The 24,588-nt window shown below is 43.3% G+C and overlaps 1 protein-coding gene across 1 annotated transcript in view; it reads right to left on the bottom strand.

Moving 5' to 3' along the window:
* Positions 1-24,588, bottom strand: part of DNAAF10 (dynein axonemal assembly factor 10) — a 98,946-nt gene that overhangs the window by 17,619 nt on the left and 56,739 nt on the right. The window contains exons 4-6 of the mRNA XM_085612504.1: positions 4,154-4,255; positions 2,967-3,082; positions 253-387 (exon numbers count right to left, since the gene is read on the bottom strand). Of these exons, the coding sequence (XP_085468630.1) occupies positions 253-387; positions 2,967-3,082; positions 4,154-4,255 (353 nt within the window). The remainder of the gene's footprint in view (positions 1-252; positions 388-2,966; positions 3,083-4,153; positions 4,256-24,588) is intronic.

Below are 24,588 nucleotides of genomic sequence, written 5' to 3'. Positions count from 1 at the left end.
GAATATGTAGATACTGTAGACAATACATATTGGATAGATCCTTTAAAGTTCTGGCCCCTACTGGCAAAGCTCCCTCTTCACACGAGACTCATTCAGGTTCATACCACTTTTAGTAAAGACTTCTCTATTATGCCTCATCTCAATATAGCCCTTGCAGGTCGAAGTTTATAAAATTCAGCTAACTGAACCGCATCATTGTGAAGGCACACTAGACAGAAAGGGATGATTAAACTATTATTTAGTTTTGTATACCTTTTCTGCAAGAGAAGCAAAGCCTTTTTTTGGATGATGTGTTCTCATGTCAAAAACATGAAACTTCCCTTCCAATGAAGTGGCTACCAGTTTATTCATTATTATATCCTTCCTGTCGAACTCGACACTGCAAACCTGCAAAACAGGAACATGTATAAACACACAGCAAAATACAAGTTATTTACAAATTAATTGTAACAGGCAAAGGCAAAAATGTCAGATTAGATCTGAAAAAAATACATTGCAGAAAGCATGTACGGCAGAAAGAAGGTTGAATTAATTAATAGTACGGCTGCAATGAATAACAGCTTTTAGGAATATCCTTTGTGGTATATTCTATGAATTGAACCTCTGTGGTCAGTACTACATTATCACTAGGACCCTAAGAATGAACACACTCCCAAATATGCCTACTTGCTTGTTAGCGTCTCACTTTCATGCTTGCAGTTACTCCGATTCAAATAAGACTTTCAATTATGAATTTCAGAAATGTGTGCATGTTCCAGCTTGACAGCAGCTGCAATAAGTGGTGCCAAGTTGACCTGCATTCAGTTGTGTAAAGGAACAAAAGGAGAAACCAAGAGCAAGTAGTTTGATATGGATCCTTTGTGTTCTCCCCATAGTGTGTAGTACTTCTCATCAAATAATCTCTATTTCTAGGTGCCATCCCAGCTCTTGAGATACTTCTTGAATAGAATTCGGTATTTTAATTTAGCCAACAGAATGTGAAATGTTGTGGAGGAGTCTGACTGGGAGGATGGACTGGATTCTGCTAAAGTCAGTGCAAGAATAACTTTTAAACTGTTTTCTTACATTTCATCATTGCAGTACAACTTGAGCTACCCTTCAGCCTAGTTCCACCCTTACAAATCTTCCTGCTGATTTAATCTCCAATCAGCTACCAGAAATTCCTTTCTTCGATCTTTGTTGCACGCTTTTCAGAGAATGGTGGCTACACTCACTCTTCTCAATTAATTTTACCACAGCCCTCACCTAATTTGTCTTATTACATGGACTAATCGCCCACTGAGCTTGAACTGCAAACATAAATCATGATGATCCATGGCTCTGGCCCATAAACTATCCTAACCTCGTGATCATTCATCATCTTGGCCACAATACTACTCTTCAAGTTCTCGCAAATCTCTATAACCACTTTCATTTCATGAGCCAAAGTAAGTTTCTGCATCGTAGGATCTTCACTGATAGCCATAGACACTTGAATAAGACGATGCTGCCTCTGGAGTGCTTTTTCATATGTATATACTGTCCATGAATTTAAAACCACAGGGTGCCAGTGTCCATATGTCCATCAGATGAACAGAACCCTAGGGGCCGATTAGAGGTGAATTTGGTACCTGCATATAGTCTTTTACATTAGAAAAATATCAATTTCAATGATGTATCATGTATATATTATCATTTCAAGTTGATATGGATTGTTTATCACTTAAGTGGTAAGTGCCAGGGAATAATGGAGCCAAGAGGAGGCCAATTTTCAGTTCTAAATGGAAACAGAAAATCATTTGTATTCAAACTTTAATTCAGCTGGGAGTTCACCATTTTATTGCATTAAGTTAGAAGACTCCAACTGTCTATGTAGCATTTGACAGGCCTAGTCCAGAAAGGATTCCTTTATTTCTAATAATACAAAAGTGTACAAGTTTGAAGACATTTATAAATACTACTAATGCATGACAAGCAAGCCATTGGCAATAGATTGGTGTGAATACCACTGCAGAACTACTAATTCCACTGAACCCCTGCACCAGATTTTTACCAAAAGGCGTGGAATGTAACCAAGAGAAGTTCTTGAATCAGCAGCAGGGTTGGGTGGGAGAGGGTTGGAGGGGCGAGGGGCAAGCATTTGAAATTTTCAGGAAAGTTAGAGGAGGACCCGTACCAAAGATTGGAAGGATGACGGGGACAAAAGCCTTCAGAGAAATAAAAAGATACACATCTAGAAGACTTGTGTACTACATACTTCACAGAATAAGAATTGCTTTTAATGTTTATGACAGCGTTAACTAGAGCACAAGTCAGACAAGCTAGCCATCTTCCAGGATCACCATGGCAGTGGCATGTACTCAGGATTGTATGAGAGGGCCGTCAGTAGTACTCCAGATAGGAGAAAGTGAAGTATTGCACAAGAGGGGTATATGGCAAGGTCTACAGAGGATAATGCTCGTATAGCATTATATGCTATATATTATATATAGGTATGAAATTGGGCTAGATGTAGGAGACTTCCCTAATATACCAGCTCTGCTACTCAAACGAATATGTGGATTTAACAAAAAGTGAAGCACAGTAGCCAAAATATGGTAGTAATCCATTTCTCAGAAGAGAAATTGCTACAATTAGCTGCGCAAACTTTGTAGTTTGAGCAGGAATTAATGCAATGTTATAGTGATTGCTTTGTAAGCACTTAATGCTGCACTGAGCTGCATCAAAGCTGTGAAAAGGAGGCAGGAAAGGCAGGAGGAGCCTTATGAATAAAAAATGTTAAGCAAAACTCATGTACCCATCAAGGAGGCATACGGAAGAGATGTTTGCAAGCGTGATCAATACATAAAAGAGGTAGTACATGGGTAGGAGTAGAGGACGCTTATTTTCACACATCAGAACGTGTACAGAGCCCAGTACATAACAAAGGTGTAACACTTTGAACATAAACTTCATATTTACCATATTGCAACGTTCTGGGACCTTACCCCATTCTTAATGTTAGTTTCCCACCGAAGAGACATGGTTCTTAGGTCAAACAGCTTAATATCACCATTGTCATATCCTGCACACACAGCACGTTCTTGTTGATTGCATGCATGTCCTAGATAAAAGACAAGCATATGTCATGAAGTCAGATATTTTGGAAGCGTTTCTCCAAAATCCTGCTGATGTCATTCAGACTGCATAAAAAGTAAAAGAACTAAGGACCAACAGCAGACCCTGGTTTTGAGAACAGTAGTGCCACCAGTGAAAACCAGAAATGGCAAACTAAGTATTTTTCAAGTTAAAATATAGGAAAACTGTTCATCTAGTCAAAATAACAACTGTGGCTTAATGTGTTTTCAATGAATGCAAGGCTGTAATAACTATAGGAATAAGTGACTAATTCACTTATTAGAGTGTAGCTGTGACCTGACGAATCGCCTTTAACAAAAATGATATCTCTATTTTATTGTTCTTTATCCTTTGTTTTCCCCCCCAACTGTCTGTCAAAGTCAACGCTTCCAGTGCTTCCACAGTCACAACAATCACCTGGGTACACGTACAAGCATAAGTTCTCTTTTGAAAATCCATGAACAGCTGACAATGCACTTTGAATGGACCACAAGGCAGCAGTGTTGTAATGAAGCCTGCTTACTGAGCTGAACGCTGCTTGTGGACATTTGATCTGTAGATATCACACACAAATATTGGTTGGGTACGGGGACTGAGAATTCCATGTCAGTAAGTCAAGTATTTTTTTGTCTACAAAAAGAGCTTTGGCAAATGCAACCTACAAAGGGCAGATTGTTATTGTACAGAAATGTGTGCGTTCATCAGGAGTGCACGTCAACAGATCAGCTCCCATAAAGAAGCAACACATCAGAGAACATGAAAGTATGTGCTTGCGGGCAATTTTATCACTTAACTAAACAGGCCAATTGGTTTAGCCCCAAATTTGGATCCCTCCTTTTATGTGTGAAAAATTGAGCAAACTTTTTTTGTTGTGTCATAGTATAGAAGCAGCAGAAGTGGTGCAAAAGCATATAGGACAATGTGTACGATGACCATTTTCTATGTGATTTGATGGACAATATTAACTGTTGGCCTCTAGGGTGTAGCATGCAAATGAATGTTCTGCATATTCCACAATGATGAACATAGGTCAAAGTGAAGCAAACTAATTACCTACCGAATGCTACAGTCCAACAATCTCTCTTAGTTTCTCCTTCTCCAGGTTCCATGTTGGCGACCGGTATACCTTTTTGTCTAGTATCCCATACCTTCACAGTTCCTGTAATTACAGAGGCAGTAAACACCACTGTTTAATGAATAGATCAAATGCATCATCCTGTAGAGGTAAATCTGTGTTTGGTTGTTACATGAAAGGTCGGGATACAGAACATGGTATTATGGTACAGGGGAATGGGTATGTTACTATTTCAGGCACTCAAACCATTCTCTACACACCATTCAAAACTGGAAAGATAACCAGCGATTTGAAAGTCATATCTCAGGCCTGTGTCGAAGCAAGGACTTGAAGTCAATAAACCTTTATACTATAAAAGTGGCATTTCTTGTCAAAATGTATTTGATCAGTTGTGGACCTGAAACTTATGGAGTATACTGAGAGGAATAAGTATTTACGCAACTCTCGACACAAGACTGAATGATCTTACTGCCACCTGCGATGAACTCAAAGCACCATCAGGTGGAAATAGAGCTGCCACAAGCATCCAGCTAGACACGGTACATCCTCATACCACTCTCTTCCTCCATCTCTCCAACGCAGGTGTCCAGGATAAGACGTTGGGTTGGATCTCCATGTTAATTTCAGAGCATGTCCCAATCTCTTCTCCTAGTCCTTACATATACTAGCGTCACCCTGTCATTTCAGGGGTTCAGCAGGACTAGACTGTTGCTAGACTACTGCAAAAATTCAATCTCAGTACCCTTCCCCGCTTGATACAGTCTATTGTCCCTATCTGCTACAACAAGTCAGACAACAATCATATTATTCTGATATTAGACCTGTAATATCACACAGTCATGGGAGCCCTACTTATTTCAGTCAATAATCAGATGACTGAAAACGACTTAAATCTAAGCACCAGGAGCACTGAAGTCCTGATGTGGCACTGGGCATAACATGTGGCCTTACCTAACAATCTGTACACATTCAAAGTCTGTGAGCAATCCTGGAAATATACCTCATTGACTACTTAAGTTAAACCAGATATCAATTTGTTCTTCAACTCGAAGTCTTTAAAAGGGTGTTCTCTTTTCTGGTATTACCTCACTGAGTGCAAGCCACTATATTGCTTGCAGTTTCCTGTCTGTGCTTTGTCAACAGGCTGCATCTCAGAGGCCAACACCTTTGGAAGAAGTCGTCTCCATCTCAAACTACAGGATCACATGTCCCCTTCCTTGCAAGCACTCCACTAGCTGTCAACTGTTGGACTCCCTCTGTTCTACAAATAACACCCGTCAGCCTCCTCATTCTTAGGGCTTGATTAGAAGTTGGGGCGTTCTCACCCGCGATAAATAATGATACCACGGGTACATTATTTATCAGCGCTAAAAATAACACCTATTAGGAGTTTATAAGGAATTTCATAAAGATTTGGATGTTTAACGCACCAAAATCAGCTTGACACTGTAAATACTGCATGTTTTCCATTGTAAAATTTTGGCAGGTTTGACCAGCCGAAATGCTACTAATGTTGGGTTTCTTAACGTATCTGATATTTAATGAATGTGCTAAATAAAACCAAACTCGCAATTCCGCCCTGTGCTGTAGCAGGGGTTTGCGCACGGGACGGAATTTAACAAGCCACTCAAAATGAGTCCCCTAGAATAAACCGGAAAACAGGGGAGTCATTTGCTACTCTGTATGCGGGAGGAAAAAAAAATAAGTGATCTCATTTTATGTCGTAGGGCTATCAAATAAATGAGTATTACCTGCCTTCAGCTTAGCTCTCCTGCATTAAATCCCAAGATATTCTTGATCTCCTTGCAAACAAGACCCATCTTCAGCACTAGACTTCATTGGCGGCACCTAACAAATGTCTCATGGGTTCATCAATATGCGTATGGAAAATGTAAATAAAAAACAACAAAAAAACATGCTCCTCTCCTCTTTCATAACATTTCTGAGACACTGGCTTGGATAGATGCGGTCATGTTCAATTTACCACAATATGAGCATATCATTGAGCCCAATGCATGACATCCACTTCTTCACATTTAGAACACACACGCTCATGCACCTTCCAGCCTGTAGGCCTTCAGGAAAAAAAACATTTGCAAAAATGTGCAACACCTCTTCAATCTGACAAATCGTTCTGCGACACTGGCTCACACACAGGCAGTACAATTTTCACTGTGACAATGTTGCACCACATCTCTTGTCCTCACCCAAAATACCACACTTAACATTAGGATAGGAAATTCTATATCAGGGCCAGAAGCGAGCGTTATGTTACAACTTCTTTATTGCCACTGACACCAACCAACAACAGCATATTCACTGCACAGGCTGCATGGACCAAAAGTCTGGACAGGTGATCAGCGGTCAAAACCGGAAAAAAACAGAGCAGGACCAGGTATTCTATCTACAGCCGTCACAGCAAATAATTCATCTTCGCTGCTGATGGCAGAGACGAGTCCGTTTTTTTAATTTGCGTATTAATATTTGTGAATGTTTATTTGTGAATGTTCTAACAAAGGCTCATCAACCCTATGTCCCAGTGAGTTAACTCTCACGTGCAAGAAAGAAGGTCTGATCTTACAAGGTTATTGCTCCATCCTACCTTGGTTCTTTAAGGTGGAGTAGTATACCCATCACCCTTCTTTTGCCTCCTTCACAGGGGAAGGTGTGATGGCCAGCTTGGGAGGCATGCAAAGGGTCTACCTTCTGATTAGCAGGTGCCATGAGCAGACTGAAGGGCTGGCGGGGTTTTAATATACAGCTAAGTTATGCTGCCCCTCTCTCGTCCCAGGACAAGGGTGCAGCGTGGCCCCACATCCCTTCACAGCTGAAGCAGAGCTCCGTGGATGGAACACTTGAGACATCACAGGCCTTGCACCGGCTGTCACGAGCCCCAAGTTACATGCAGGCTTAAAAGGGGAGTTCCGTCACAACAGGAGAGAAAAATCGAGAACACATTTGGAGGTAGTATGTCAGGAAGCACAGGACCATATTCAGTCACACGGCTCGATAAAGTTTATTTGCTTACTAAGTGACCTCATTAAGAAATGCGTCAATGCCACGGCCTGCTCACTCTTTAGTCTGAAACCACATGGTATCACCCACAAAAAGATGACGTAATAATAGCACTTGAAAGAGTCTCCATTGTGACTGTGTGTGTAAAAGGCTGGTAACCAGGGAGCTGCAGCACTGGACACCAGGACACTAGTTGGGAGGACCACTGCCAGAAGCTGGGGACAGAGGCCAGAAGGCACATGGGCTGAACAGACCCTACAACAGAGGATGTCAGGAGGTGGGGGCAACGGGACAAAGGTAAGTTGTTAAACAAAATTAAAATACACCTGAAAATCAAAATTGAAAACTGATGTAAAAATAAAACGGACTTGAAAATCCACCTCTGCCCTACACGTTAAAAACATATACCCAACTTACCACTCCGAACTGGGGTGCAGGGGTGTTGCAGTAACCCAGAAATAACTATGCTGGCGTTCAGAAGGTGAATGAGTAATAAAGATGCCTTTAAATGTAGTTTTTATCCTGGCACACGTTTCCCGTGCCTTCAAAGACAAAGGTCAACTATCGGCCGTCTTCTAAAAAATCGCTGCTTGTTTGGTTAACATGGAGATTGGACTTTACTTTTAATTGTCGGAATACAAAGTGGGAGAATTTTGTAAAGTGAACTATTCGACAATCTTGCAGCAGGCAGTGTGAAATGAAAATCTGTAGGATGTCACATTTTTCTTCCACAACTACATTTAAACCCGCAAATGGACTGTACAAAAATTCTAAATTTAACAGCAGTCAAGCACAGATGAAGCCCTTTTTTGTAATTTCAAAAGTGTCATTTTAACAAGCATTTTTAATAGGAGCAAAACAAATCAAGACTCTTTACTTAGTGAGATTCAAATGGTAATTATTTACTGAAACCCAATTTCCACACATTGTCATTTGTGTGCTATATAGGTTTGAAAGCATATTTAGTGGCCCTTTTAATGAAAAATGTGCCACCTATAAATGACAGTGTGCTACCACACCATACTTTTGTAATATATGTGACCGTGTGCTCAAAAGTGCACACCTGCTGGCAACAAACCACACCTTTACTGCTCTCATGCTATGCTTAATTTGTAACCGAATGAATGCAGGTAACTGAAGCTCGGTTCAGAAGCCAACGGCAGGCGCAATTAAATGTCACGCACCGAATCCCACAGTTATGTTCCCTTACAACCTCATCCCCTTTCATCCACGGTTAGACACTTCCTACTCCTTTAACTCTTTCTTGAAGGTTCGTGACTTATCCCTTTGCGATATTTTTTTTCCCCGTCTTTCTCTTCCTCCGTCTATCCACTTTGTATGTTTTTTTCCTCTTTTGCTCTCGGTTATGATGCAGAAAAATAAGTGCCCAAAAATGAGTGCAGGGGACTCGACCGGCAACCACCAGCTCAAATTAAGCACTGCTCTCTTGCTTGGGTGACTTGGACGATGTAACATTGATGTCAGCACCCCTACTCTGAAACGTGTGCAAAAGAAGTCCATGTTTTAACCAAACTGTCTCAGTGGATGTTGTTTTTGTACGCTTGATGCCCTGACGCTGCTAAAGGATTGACAATGTGGAGGTACTTAGCCTGGCATTTAGATTTACTTGCCATTTTAGGTTTCACCATTTTTTTCCCCAAAGAGGACAGGGGAGCTGGTAGATATTACCTACTGAGCTAAAGTCTCTTCTAGCAGATGGCATAACATGAGGACAGTAGTGCAAAAAGCAACTTCTACAGACTATTGGATGGAAGCAATGAACTCACCAAGCAATGAACGGAAATAATAATAGCAAGTTATGAAGCAGAGTCCCCATTTATCTCGGCAAGTCTGGCAGATTACTGACGCATAATAAGCAGGTATGGACAAGGTCAAAATGCACCCTCTTGATTTTGAGAGGTAGCCCGAGACAGGTTTAGAATGGCTCGGTTTCGGTGATGGAGGCCATGAAATGGGGCACAAGTCATTTCAGGAAATGAACTCACAAATCAGACATTCCCATACCCCAGCTAGTGGAGGGCCTTGAATTACCCAGCAACCCAAGCTGGTAAACTGGCATCTTTTGAAGTGAGAGGCAGACTCAATGATGTCAACAGACCAACCCATCAAAAGGAGCAGGATTGTTTGCAAGACGTCATGCTGTGCAAGGTTTTGTTGAACTTCAGGACTCTACCCTGGACCAACAGACCAGAAGAACAAATCTTTCCGTCACATGCATGATTGACTTTGAAAGTGTCACAGGCCTGAGGTTCCTAGCTTGGAGTCAAGTCATTAAGGAGCGCAAAACTTTTACATTTTGTCCTTTTTAGGTCGAGCCTAGCGCAGCGCCCAATGCGCTACTCTAGGAGATGACCTTTTGGAATCGGTCTGATTTTTTTATACACTTGTGCGTGTGACGGCATCCACCTTGCGGGAGCGAGCAGCGGCGCACGATGGGGCCATCTGTTTTTTTCTAATTAGCTTTCACTTTCGTACTTTTTCGAGCAGCGGCGCACGCAGGGTCATCAGTTTTTTCTAATTAGCTTTCACTTTCGTGCTTTTTTTTTCTTGTTTTCGTTTCGCGTCTGCGCAGCCCCGCTTGTTAAAGCCCCCTCCCCTACCCCTTCCTTCCCTCCACTGGCTCCTTACTGCCTCTTCCAGGAGCCGGCTGAGACGGGAGGAGACGAACAAACTTAAACCTTCAGTTCCTCACTGGTTCTGTGTTCAACCCCGCTTGGTTCCATGTTTAAACCCCGCTTGTTCCGTGTTTAAAACCAGATTGGTTACATGTTTAAACCCTGCTTGGTTACATGTTCAAACCCCGCTTGGTTCCGTGTTCAAACCCCGCTTGGTTCCATGTTCAAACCCCGCTTGGTTCCATGTTCAAACCCCGCTTGGTACCAGGTTCGATTCCCCCAGCTGGTTCCGTGTTTAACCCCCACTTGGTTGCGGGTTCGATTTCCCGACGTTGCTTGCAGGACACCTGGTTTCATCTCTTGTCTGATTGCTGGATCAGCACATCCATGTTCTGCCCCGCCCAGGCTCTTGATTTCTGTCCAGCCCCCCTGTGGCCCCTAGACTCAAGGCTCAGTTCCCACCGCTCCCCTCGGAGCTCCAGTGTCAACTCCCCTGTGGCTTGCCGGGTCCAAAGCTCTTGCCGGTGCTCTTCCTGGTGTCGGGCGGGCCCCTGGTTCAATCCCTCGCTGGTGTCTGCCTTCACCCCCTGTCAGACACCACAGCCACTAGTGTGCAGGTGTAGCCCCCCTCAGGTCTGTGGGCTCCAGGTTAAATTACCAAACTCTTCCTGAGTCCTGCTTGAGTTTTGTGGCTCAATGTCGGGGCTCCGGGTTCAGCCCCCCCACACATGGCCGCTGCTCGCTCTCCGGCTCCAGGTTAAACCCTTGCTCGTCCTGGACGCCTCAGGTTAAACCCCCCCCCGTCTCTGTGCTCGACACGACGATCTCTTAATAAGGACAGTATCTTTGATGTGTGTGTGTATAAAGTCGTCGGAGACAGCCCCACTCCACACTCATTACAGGGCTCTCCGCCTGAGCACGCCCCTCCGCCCTGCCTGCATGGATGCAGCAAAAAAGGGCTTCTGATTGCATTAGGCAGCTAATAATTGCTCTTGGCGCACCATGCCGTGCCCAAAATTATCCCTTGGCTCATGTCAAGGGGCCACGCTTTCAAAAACTAGCCTGCTCTGTGCGTCCGTGCCATAGAGCTGTGCAGCCCTCCTCCTGGGCCCCAGGAGAGAGATGCTGGCAATGAATGCACTTGATTGCAGGTATGGAGACGTGACGCACGTTGGGCTGGGTGCATGTTGTGAGATCTTGGTTTGTGAAAGTGTGGCACGAGGGACTGCAGATTTGGACCCCTACTCTGCGCCGTTTGTTATACTGAATGAACGGCCTCCTGCATCTAAGAAAAAGTTGGAGAAGACAAATATTCAGGGTGACCTGTGACTAAACATTTCAGTGTAATAGTCGGGGACTGATTACAGCAGAATACTCTTTGTTGGGACCTTATAAATGTTTAGCCATGCAACAGTTGACGTTGTTGCACCAAGGATATTGTGCTGGATAACTAAACACTTATAAGGTCCCAAGGCGAGACCTATTGGCTATGCCAATGCTTGTTATCTGGTAGGTGGGGCACCTCAATCAGGCCAGAGTGGTGTTAACTGGTTATGAAGCATCCTCATAAAGAACTTGACAGCAGGGAAGCTAAGTGCATTAGCTGAAGAGCTTCCATGAGCTGAGACAAAGGTGATCAACAGAATGTGTAGCCAGTTCTGTTACAATGTACTGATTTCATTATCAGAAAGCTTCTCAAGAAAGGGATTCACAATATTCTAACCAGTGGAGCTCTTTTATGCCCACAAAGTAACAGTGCCACTGGATATTGATCCCACAATGGCCACGATCATGATGAAGTATGAGAAGAGACTTCAAGAAAAGTCTAGAGTCATACTGTTACACATTTCAGAACCTTTTAACACCTTACTGTTTGACAATGTAATTACTGCATCCAGGGTGTGGGGCACATTACTTAGACCATGAGATACTGAATGGCTGGACCAAGAGGGTGATTTGTGTTTTAGCGAAGGACAGTACCATACTTGGAAACTTAGCGCAGTGTGCTAAGGAAGATGGGCTCCAAGTTAGCTGAACTGGCTTCCTTTGGAGGGGGCAAGAGTGATCTTTTGGCAAATAATAAGTTAAATAGCTGCGAAAGAAGAGAACAGGTTCACAGCCTATCACTAGGCACAGATGTCTATTAGAAGTTTCTTTACCACAGAATGTTTTTGGAAAGGAACATGGTACTCCACCAGTGGCAGATTTGCTCAAGGTTACAAGCATGCTTTGATACAGGACGTAGTCAAAAGGATCCCTGAAGGACAAACCTCTTCTTCGTGTCTAAAGGCTAGGGCCATAGAAGAACAACCAGAAGCCGTTGTGAGGGAGCCCCCAGGAGACTGGGACTGCTATGGGGAGAATTTCGGTCTGTGCTCCTTCTCCTGGGACGTTCCTCAAAGATTGTGGTAGTCCTTGAAGACGTTTTGGCCCCGGGTATCAACATGTATTACAGAGCAGCTTGGTCTGGCTTGTGTTTGGAACAGGGTCAAAATCCTGTTTCTATTGGTTGTAGTAAATGGGCTGAATGTACAGTCTCAACTGGAAAGCAAAGATGGAGGTTGCTGGCCAGTATGCACCTTCAGATCAGCAAGACACAACACAGTAAATGAACTCTACTGCGTAATACTTTGTAGTTTGCAGATAATGCAAAGTTTTAAGGTTGGTCAAATCTGCCTGATGCAAATGCTGCCAGTTAAGCAGCATGAATAACTTCATTACAAGACCAGAGGTTACCATTATGCATTTAATCCTTTAAGACCTGGACGGGGCAAGAAGGGATTTCTCCTCTTTTACAGTGAAGCCCAAACACTGCGAGAGGGACAAGACCATGTGCAAATTCCTTGGCATTGGGACATGATGAGGATGTCGTCCTAATAAACAGTCATCCATATAACCCTCTCCCTGAGGTAGGATGCTACAGCTCTCATTACCTTGGTAAAACACCACAGTGCCGACGAGAGTCCAAAGGGAGGCACATGGAATTGATCAAGTCGACCCTGCCAGGTGAATTGAAGGTGAGGTTGATACACCCTGGACATGGGAATTGTAGCTTTACGTCTCAAGCGGTCGACCTCGAAGCTGGGGAACCGGGTTCGAGCCTCAGCAATGAGGCTCAACATCCTGTGATTCTGGGCAAATCACTTAATCTCCCCGCGCCTAGCAAAATTAATGTGTCCATCTGTAACGAAACTGGTGCTCATGTAAAGCGCTTTCTTAACGGATATCCTCGGGTCTAGTTTGCACTATCTAAAACTCTTATTTATTTATTTTTTAAAGTAGGCAACTTTCAGATCTAACTTCCCTAGCCAATCCTTCTTTAGCAACATATTCCTTAAAAGATGGATCTCGTCCATCTTGAAGCACATGTAGACTAGGAACTTGTTTAGATCGCTTAGGTGGATAACAGGCCTCCACCCTTGTCCTCCTTTTCCATTAGGAACAGTGTACTTATGAAAACAAAACCCTGTGCTCTCAATGTACTTGTAGGATGGCTCCCTTCTGCAACAAAGTTTTTACCTCTTCTTCTACAATTTGCTGTTGAACAGTGGTCAAATTCAGGTCTCTTGGAGGAACTGCCTGAAAAGATTCTTTCCAGAAATATATTTTGAACCCTCAGACAGTTTCTAAGACCCAAGAATCTTGTGTAATTGCTTCCCAGACTTGGGGGAAAAAGTCTGAGGCATCCTCCCACTCTTCCCAGGCCAGAAGGTAAAATTGCAGTACTCGCCCCGATATGTGGCCAAGCCTTATCCACGTGACCTAGTCCCTCTTCCACGATGGTCGTGTCTTGTTTGGGGATAGGTAGTGGTGCCGGCCTGACAGCCTCAACTGAGGCCTCTTGGCTGTCTGTAATTCTAGAAGTGTGACCTCTGGGAGCCGCGGCGGAAGAAAGTCTACTTCTGCCGGCATGTCCAAAAACACCTGGGCTGAAGACTTTGTGCATATTAGACTACGCCTTGTCGAAGGCTGTAAATGTCGCAACATACTTGCTCAGTGTTTTGCGTTTTGATCATGTCCTTTTGGATTCTCAGAAGGCTCTCTTTCTGCAAGATCACCAAGCTTTGGATTTATTTTCATTAGCACAACACTACGCCTTTCGGCATTATGGCCGGTGTTTGCATTCCCGAGGAGGACTGTAGCCCTTTGGCTCCACCCGAGGAGAAGGTCTATATCCAGCAGAGGTTTGTTGGTGTGCGCCTCCTCCACATGTCAATAATTGTTGCCAGGGGTCCAACCACATTAGGGTGGAGGTCCTGGCATGATTTAAGGGACCTCAAGTGCCTTCTCAGGGTCTCTACCCAGCTTGAAAAGAAAGGTGATGCGCTCTGGGTCTAAATAAGGGGTAAGGCACACCATATCATGTATAACTGGCCTCGAACATTCGGCCTTTAAAATGTTCTGGGCTCCCTTCTCAAGTGGATTCCGAATCCACCGTTTGATAAACTTGGCTACATGGTAAAGGGGCCACCATTCATCACTCCTAGGGGGCTTGATGTTGTCTGAGGAAAACATTTTCTCTCCTAAGGGATCTTTGATTACAGCCTTGAATGTAGAGTGGGTATCATCCCCTGGAAAGAGTTCTCTCGATCCAGGTCCAAAACCTATCATCTAAGGGGGTTTCGTAAAGAGGTTTCTCCTCTTCTACATCAAAAACTTGAATGTCACTTGGGACATCTGAATTTGTTGTGCCGTATCGGACACCTTTCAGCTTTGTGCCTCTTGGACACCATACTCTGCAAGGTGCTTAGATCTCCGACCTTCCTCAAGGTGCTTGGATCTCCCATATTTTTAAAGGGTATAGCCCCTCTCTCAATATGCTTAGATTTTCTCTTCCTCCGAACCCCTTTGCTGCCATGAGCAGAATTTTCCCCTGAAATGGACCTGTGATCCCCTTAGTCTTCAGATCCTCTTATAACCATGACCTGATAAAGGGTCCCCTGTACACAAGTTCGCATCTCATGATGAATTAGCTTTTGATCAACTCTTCGTTGATTGTTTTTTTCCCAGTGAAATCTCAGGGTTCTCTCCTTCCTGATCAGATATGCTAGTCTATAATGAGGAACAGTAAATGTATTCAAGTCAAAAAGGCGAGACCAGGAATAGTCTGCAACAAGAAAGCTCTAAATAAAGGCTTAAAACACAAGATCCTTAAATAAAAGGCAAGCGCTGTGGGCTGACGAAGAATTCGACAAAGGGCATGGGCTGGACCAAACAGCTGAGTTGGAGAGACTGTAAATGTCAATGGGATTGTGGTAAATATTTAATTACCTGTACTATTTTTGATGCGGTAAAATCTAGTAAGAATAACTCAGTAAAATAAGAGGCAGAATCCGTGGTATTAGAGGTTCTGAAAGGCTTTATTCCTCTACAAAGGAATTATGGTTCGAACCATAGGCATTAAATTCCATCACCACGCAGGTTCAGGAAGGGAAAAACAATACATTATTGACAAGTCATTATATATATATGAAATGCATTACAGTAAGACAGATGCAGGAGGCGTAACAGCTGATAAGACAGATAAGAATATACATACGTAATGAAAAAAGGCGTACATATAGGCGTAAACTAGAAACGTCATTATACATGATGTCACAAGTGGGTGGATCCATAAGAGAATCCTGCAATGTCAGCAGAAATATTTGGCAGAGATGCGCGCGCAGCTGCATGACGTGTGATTGACGTGCAACTAGAGGGTGAAGGGGACTTGACATTTAGCTCTACATGTGGAGACAGAAGTCTGGGGGGTCAAGTCAACCTAATCCCAAATCATATCTAATATCTTATGTTTAAAGAACTGTGTTATCCAAAAGGAAAGGTCTCTCGGACGAAATCTATTCTATACTGACTGTTAGTGCGTGTACAAGCGTCTAAGTGTCTACATGAGATGCGAGGGGGCAGGAATCTTCTATGGTAACAGGGGCTATGAATTACTTGCATGAGGACAGTGAGGCCAGGCCCTTTGCTCGGTAGCTGAAAGAATGTTTACCTAAACTACTAGACAGGAATGCATTGGATGAGGAGCGGAGCAGATAATCTTGAAGGTGAAATACAGTTTTTGGCAGGCAACAGGCCGAGTCAGGCACCGTTAGCCGCGCAGGGAGTAGGACAAAGTTCATGGATACAGATGCGAGTTCAGACTGGAGCTGTCAGAGGTAGAAGGCAGGAAAAGGCTTGATGGCAGAATTCAGGGCCTATTCGCCTGAACTGTAAAATGGGGAAAGTGAACCACATAAAGTCGGTGGCCTTTCATACTTAGGAACGGAATATCCGACCCATTCATGGCGGATCTGAAAGAGGACATGTTAACGGTGGACGCACATGTATTTGCGTCTTCATAACTGGAACTGGAGGGAACATACATGTACTTGTAGCATATACATGGAGCCGTTGGGGTCTAAGATAGGGGACATAACTGATCATAACATTCATATTTCCTCATTCCCTCCTTGTCCCCTACGGACCCTCAGGAGATATCGATCTTCATCAATCCATCAATCTGTTCATATAGCATCATTTGTTCTTCTTTCTTCTTCCGGGATCTTGAGCGAAAACTTGGATGTGGAATACACGATGTGGCACACAGACCACAAATCGCTGGCCCACATTGTAGACATAAGCAGCAACTGAATAGTATGAGAAAGCCAATACCTAGGAAGGATAGGATCCTCCATCCCCAGGCTGACAACACGCTCCAGAACCAACCGGACCAAGTCCAGGTGCCTGGACTCTGGTGTATCTGGCTTACAATCTTATGAAGGTGAGTTATGGCTTTATATACTGACGGCGAGTTTTCTGGTATGAAAACACAGCAACTTGATCCGATGACCCTACAAGCTCCGCCCCTATCGGCCAGGATGACGTCAAGGACAAGACGATTTTGAAGAACAACAATCCGCATCGCAGACTGCTCCTCTGTTAAGTTGCCTAAGGCGGAAGTAGTTTCATTTACTACTGCTTCAAGGGTTCTAGTTAATCTACGTATCAGCTTACTATTAGTGACTGTACCTATATAGGGAAAGAAACCTTTATTGAAATCTGTGTATTGTTCCCATGCCGTTTCAGTGTAATCAACAATCGGGAGATCTCTCTGTTGTCTATCGTGTACTAAATGGGTATTTCTGTGATAATCAGGAGGGGCTAGGAAAACAGGTGGCAGAAGGAATGCGATGTAACAGGTACCATCCCAATCTAGAGGTAACCGTATATATGCAGTCTGGCCACATATGAAGTAGGAATGACGAGAAGCTCTAAATGTAGACTTGCCTTGATCACTGAATTCTACTACAGTGGTACATTTACTATGGCCCATGTGTATTGAACCATTTTTTCTTACACATAATTCACCTTTAACTGGAAATACTGACATAGCGGGCAAGATTGGGGTAGCTTCGGATTCAACATTCAGAATCATGAGGTTAAGTGTAAAGTTACCTAATCCATATACTTCATTTTCTAGATCAGTTCCTGTTCTTTTGGGAAGTCCCTCCTTGTTAGGGTAGCAGACTTTAAGTAAAACTAGGTTCAGGTTTCCCCATACCCAGTTGTCTTGATAAACTACTGAATTTGAATCTAGGGAATTTATCAAACTAAACCATGCTCCACAGGAGCCATTGTGTGTGAACGGATACGGAAAGAGAGGCAGAACTCCCTTATAGTTCTGATAGGGAGGGAGTCGGCCACATATCCAACAATTTGTAGCATTGCTAGTCTGATGGGAATGATGTAACATACTAATGAAAGTGTTATTGCGCAGCGCAAATCTATAAGACAACTCATGCGGGGGTAATTCGCTAAAAGAATGTTCAGCAGTAATATTGTAAACACGTTTAGAAATAGGGTAATACATATGTAGTAATACACTTGTGATGATGATCAGAAGACTTAGAAAAAACAAAATTAATAATGTTACTGTGCAGTGACTACGAAGTGATTTACAATACGCATGCTTTTTAAGCTGTATCTGTCGATTTCTCTCTCTATTTCGGTCTAGAGGATACATGTCAGAGACAAATTCAACCGATTCACCTTGGAGAGGACTTAAACAATCAAATTGTCTGACTTGCTAGACCTTAGTTTCAGTTTATAGAGTTCGTTCTTCGTCTGTTCAACCAAGGGGAGCTTTGAATCAATCTGTGAAGGAATGCAGGGCTGAGTGTTCACATCGGACGGTAGTCCATACAATTTCTTGATATGACTCGAGTGCAACCACCCTTTACGTCCCTCAATCTTCACGGCTGTCCTTGTTGTTAGCAAGACGAGTTTGGGCGACTGCCACCTAGGCTCCAGCTGGGTCTTCCGGTCGAAATTCCTCACAAGAACCAGGTCACCTGGAACCACGTCATGGGGCTTCACCTCAGTGTTATCGGGAAAAGCTGCAGCTACCTGTGAACGACAAGATTGTAGTGCAGACATCAAGGAAGCCAGGTAATCTGTCAGCATATTACAGTCAACATCAGTAATTTTACGAGGTATAGGCGTCCCCCACATATTTGGTGGTCTACCGAAGATCACCTCATATGGGGATAGCCCTGTTCGAGAATGCGCTACCATTCTCATGTAAAAGAGTGCAACTGGTAAGGCTACTATCCAATCAACACCTTTTTCTCTACATATTTTGGACAATCTAATTTTCAGAGTTTGATTATGGCGTTCCACGAGACCTGCTGCCTCGGGATGTCGGACACAGTGGAATTTCCATTGGTAACCTAACAAAAGTGAAACGTGTTTCATTAGTTCGGATGAGAATGGCTGGCCGTTATCTGAGTATACAACACGTGGTAAACCGTACCGTGGGAAGAATTCTCGAACTAACTGTTTGGCAGTAGTCGGGGCAGTGTAATCTGAAACCGGGTAGGCTTCTGTCCAACGGGAAAGAGCACAGACAACTACGAGAACATATTTGAATCCTCGACATCGTTCCATCTGGATATAATCCATCTGGAGGACTTCAAAAGGGTGATCAGGAGGTTGAAATCCACCCTGTTCTACGGGAATGCTTTTACCTGGGTTGAACTGACAACATATCATACAGGTACGAACTTTTTGTTTAGCAGCTGCTCGTAAATGTTTGTTGAACCAGATGTGTTGAATGCTGTCTAGCATAGCTTTCTCTCCTAGGTGCGCTGGACTATGTATTGTGTTAATGATGACTTGAACCATGGAGTCGGGAAGAAACCAAATAGATTTTTCCTTCGTCATCCATCCTTGATCCGTTTGGATCCCTCCTAATTCAGTCCATTTCTTTATTTCTTCTGGTGTAGCATGTGTCTGTATGTCAATTACATCAAGGGCGGGATCCTTAACTGTCATGCAATGTGTTGGTGTCGGGACTATTGTCTTTGTCATGTCAGTTGTGTGAGTTTGAGCAGTCTGTTTAGCTGTTCTGTCAGCTAGGTCGTTACCCTGAGAAATGATATCGGTAACTTTCGTATGGGCTTTGCATTTCATAATAGATATTGCAGTGGGTAGATGAATTGCATCTAATAAAGCTTGAATGAGAGGTCCGTGTTGGATGTGGGCACCGTGAGAAGTTAAATAACCTCTCTCTCGCCACAGCACGCCGAAGTCATGGACGACTCCGAATGCATAACGTGAATCTGTGTATATGTTGACTTTCTTATTTGTGGCTTGAATACAGGCTTGTGTCAGAGCGATGAGCTCTGCTGCTTGAGCTGACAAAGTGTTAATACAATTTGTTTCGATGACTTCAGTGTCTGTTGTGACTGCATACGCGGCCACTAACTCTCCTGTATTTGTTCTCATGCATGAACCATCTACATACAACGTCAGGTCTGGATCTGACAATGGGATATCTGTCAAGTCTTGTCTGGGTTTCGTCGTGATAGTAATGACTTCAATACAATCATGTGCTAATGGGTCTGTTCCGTTTACTGGCAAAAGAGTAGCAGGATTTAATGTACTACAACGTCTGATTTCTATGTGTGGCTGAAACAATGTCAATTCGTAACCAGTAAGTCTTGCTATAGTCAAGTGTTGTGTTTGCGTTCGGTTCAAAAGAACCTCTACTGCATGTGGTACTTGTACTGTCAATTGATGTCCTAATACTATGGCATCGCTTTGTCTGATTGCTAAAGCTGTTGCTGCTACTGATTTCAGGCACGCAGGAAGAGCCTGGGCTACGGGATCTAATGTACTAGAAAAATAAGCACATGGTTTGTGTGATCCTGCTTGTTCCTGAGTGAGTACTGACAAGGCAGTACCTTCGCGTTCTGTAACAAAAAGTGTAAAATGTTTACTGTAGCATGGTGTTGCTAAAACAGGTGCTTGACATAAAGCTTTCTTTAAGATTTCAAAGGCATGTGTATGTTCTTGAGTCCAAGGGAGGACAGTCGATGTGGCTGCCTCCTGTGTTGTCAACTGAATGAGTGGTTTTGCTAGAAATGCATATTGAGGGATCCACTGCCTACAGTATGAAGTGAGGCCTATAAAAGCCCGCACCTCCTTCTGTGTCTTGGGTGGTGGCATGTTAGCAATTAACTGGATGCGGTCGGGTGTAAGCTGTCTTCCCTCCTTGGACAGCAAGTGCCCAAGGTAAACAACTTGCTGGACACAGAATTGCAGCTTAGAAGGGGACACCTTGTGCCCCTTGTCGGCTAGAAATTGTAAAACCGTCAGTGATGCTTTTTCACATTCAGGTTCGCTTCGAGCGGTGATCAGCAGATCATCGACATATTGAAGCAGGGCAGTGTTGACTGGCATGTGGATACTGTCAAGTTCTCGTTTGAGTGCTTGGCTATAGATGCTGGGGCTTTCTGTGAATCCTTGAGGTGCGCGTGTGAATTTAAAACTTCGTCCATTTAAACTGAATCCGAACAAGTATTGACTTTCCGGATCGATTGGGACGCTAAAGAAGGCATTCTTGAGGTCAATTACAGTAAAGAACGTTGCTCCTGAATCAATAGCTGTTAGTAATGAAGAGATATCTGGGACCACGGGGTATTGTGGTACAATGCATTTATTTAATTCGCGCAGATCAATAACTAATCGATATACTGGCGGAGCTTTTGGATCCGTTCTTTTAAGAATCGGAATTATCGGGGAATTACATACATTTGAGTCCGTTTCCACAACCACTCCTTGTGCAATGAGCTCGTCAATGATTTGCAGTAAAGCCACTACAGCATCTGGTGGTAACTTGTATTGTCGCATTCGTGGTAGTACCACTCCTGTTTTTAGTGTGACTCGATATGGTGTAATGTTCATGCAACCAACATCAGTGGGGCCTTGTGCCCATAAATGTGTAGGTAAATTCTGCAGCCGGTGATCCATGTCTCTGGACACGTAGTGACCTTTGAAGTCACGTAAAAATAATCGTACTCCTTCCGGAGAACAACATATTATAGCTCCTAGAGCTTTCAACGTTTTTATACCTAACAGGTTTTCTGGACATGATTTAGTAAGCAATAAATCTGAAGTTCGTGTCAATGGACCAACTGTAAGTGGAAGGGGTTGCGATACTTCATTAATGATAGGCTTTCCTGAGAATCCAAGGGAAATATTCTGTGAGCCTGAGAGGGGTGCCCCTGGAACTTCACTGCGTCGTATAGTTGTTCTGCTTGCCCCTGTATCAAGTAAAAATTTTCTGTCTTCCCCTAATAGTTCACTATGTACATAAGGTCCCTCTTGATCTACAGGAACCTCTATAAGGGGTAAGCCAACTTCCCTCTCTAGGCTATTTCATGTGTATCGCTGATAATCGGGATAATCTGCTTGTGCATACTGATACATCTGTTGCGTTGTTGCTTGTGTGGCAGCAATAGGCTGCTGCTGTGATGTGGCTACGATCTGTTGTGGAGCTGCCTGTTGCGGAGCTGGCCTAGATTGTGCATGCTGAGGGATATGTTGTTGGTTCTGATCCTGTCTAGGTGGACGTGGTCTCTCCTGGGTTTTACCCGTGGCGATATTATGTTTCAGAACTGCACAATCGTGTATATAATGACCTGACTGTTTACAATAGTTGCATGTCCCTTTTACAGGACCTGCGGAATCACCCTTTTTATGACCGTCAGCTGGAACTGACTGAGCCACAAGCATTTTCATTTTCGTGTCTTTCATACGTCTTTGTTCATGTTCTTGTTCTTCTCTAATTCTATTGTGATGATATTGTAACATTTGTAACATCTGTGACGGGGTGTTACCTTGCCAGGTACTCTCGAATTTCAATACTCTATTCTTAACTTGGGGCAGGGAATTTTCAACTAATTTTGTCACAAACAGATGTGTATATGAATCGCTACTTGCTTTTATGCCACTATTTATACCAAAACATTTTTCAAATCGGGAATAGAAATCACTAGTGTCTTCATCTTGCTTTTGTTTACAGGCTGAGATTGCACCCCAGTCTTCCTTTTTCGTACTTAATAAACGTGGCAGTACCTGCACTAGTAATCCTGGTAGTGCTGTAGTCTTGTCCCCAAGCCCTGAACCTGGAGCTCGGGCCTTTTCTTCGGTTTCTAATGCTGTCCAATCTATCTTTTGGTCTCCCACCTCCCAATCCTTTTCTTTGAGTTTTTCGTAAACACCAGCAGGCATTAATACTTTTAATATTTTCATAATGTCAGGGTAGGTATACTCTCCCATGAGTAACATGTCTTTTATCTCACGGTGGAAACCCGCTGGGTCTTTGTCATGGCTAGGTACTACTTTCTTCATCTCTAATAATTCAATTTTAGTTATAGGTGTGTACACAAACACTCGTTTGAAATTATCGTCATCAATTCTGATAGGGTGTACTTCGCGTAAGGGATTCTGTCTGTCCATGTAATACGTTGTTCTTTCCTTGATGGGAACTGAGACATGTTCTGGGCATACGAAAACAATATACTGGTTTCGAAATTCTAGAATTTCTTTAATTAAATCAGTACCTGAACCTCTCCATCTATTCATGAGTAATTCTGTCAATATGTCAGGTAGGGGACCAGGATCGGAGTGTTGGCTTTTATATAATATAAGGAGTTGTTGAATCATGTATATACCAGCTAAACGCTGTTCGTCTGGGGTAAGGTTCAAAAATGTGTGTGCTAGCGCATCATCACTGTATTTTCCGGGACTGTCAGCCCATAGTACTGCTGACCTGGCTAATTCTTGTTCATCCATAGAATCGAGCATATGATACCCCCTTCGGTCTCGGAGTAATTTATCGGCGGCTTGAAATAGGTGTTCAGGAGACCTTATATTTAACATAGGGGTTTGGAAATTTCTATTACATTCTGGGCGTATCGGACGTATTGGATCATTAAACCATCTAGGATTATTAAGAGATCTTCCTCTACCTACATAAGCCATCGTTTCTAATTGTCCTGCGGCCATTTCTGATTCTTGCTCCTCCTCTCCCTCTGATTCAATTCTGTCTGTCTCTAATCTGTCTTTATGTATTCGTTCTACTTCTTTGCGGATCTTTCGGTACATAGCGATTATACACGCCTGTCTATCATGTTTCCCGTCTGATATATTCCGACCCCATTTGGCGAGTTTCTGCATGGTATCATGATCTACCTCAGGCCTGTCTTGGTTCCTGATCACGCAGTTTATGAAAAAGCGTAACAGTTGCCTCTGTACATCCACTTTCTGGTATTCCATGGCTTCGTTAATACTTTCAGGGCCTCGCCCTGATTGGACAAAGTGATATATATTGTCTAGATGCTCAACCATTCCTGGTATCGTCATTAAATACATTGTAGCTCGTCGTATGCGTAGTGATGACAGTAGCAGTCTATCCTGCTTACCTGGCACGGGATCATATCTACAATCCACAAGATGGTCTTTAAACATGTCGGAAGTTGCTAGTTGGGGTGTACGTTGGCATGCTAATTCTCTAAGGGTCAATTTATTTCCTCGTGGCGGCGTGGCAAAAATGTCTGTCGTACCTCCTGTAGCACCATCTGAGGTGCTGGGCACGAAAGGATTTGTTGGATGTAAGATAGAAATTGTAGATGCGGGAAAAGCGGTAGAAACGGACGGACCTGTGGGAACGTGCGTAGGAGTTTGTTGTCGCGGGGATACAGACGGATGATCTTGGCGTTGAACACCATCGGCAAGCGGTGTGTGTGGTGTGGTATTAACATATTCTGGAGCTACATCGTCTAAATAGGAAGAAAGAAAAACATCTTTTGCTGTTTTGGGATGTGCTTTTATCGGGAGCAATGGAGGTGGCAAGTCTTTCGGTATTTCCGGGGTAGCCTTGGGTAACCCTTCGGCCAGAAGAGGATACATACCATTCATAAGGGTGTTTCTTTGTCTGTCTACTTGTTCTGTTTTTACTCTGGTACCTTCCTCAATTAATATATTTTCTCGGGCTTTATTTGAATTCTCCCTACTCTTCTCTTCCTGTCTGAGCGCCTTTTCTGTACGTCTATATGATTCTTTACGCCATAATCCAATGGCATCTTTCTGTGACTGTCTGGCTTTCTTTTTCCATAATTCTTCTTCTACTCTCATGATGCAATCTGCATCCCAGGTCCCAGCTGCGGGCCACCTCTGACTTTCTGGTAAATCCTTGGTGTAGTCCACCCATAAATCAAGAAATAATACGGCGTCTAGGCCATGCTTATGATACATAAAGTACCCTGGAGTGTCCCTAGGTGGAATGGGAACAGCTTCTTCGAGTACCCCTTTTCTAGTTTTGATCTGTCTTAATTTCGAAAAGAGCGGCATTTTTAGACCTTGTTACTTAATCTTGAACACACTTAATACAATAAACACAATAATGAACAGTCATTCACACCACAATATGTAGAACGT

The sequence above is a fragment of the Triturus cristatus genome, chromosome 6 (assembly GCF_964204655.1).
Source record: "Triturus cristatus chromosome 6, aTriCri1.1, whole genome shotgun sequence".
NCBI lineage: Eukaryota > Metazoa > Chordata > Amphibia > Caudata > Salamandridae > Triturus > Triturus cristatus.
The sequence above is the reverse complement of the archived record's forward strand: the minus strand, read 5'-3'. Positions and strand labels throughout refer to the sequence as shown.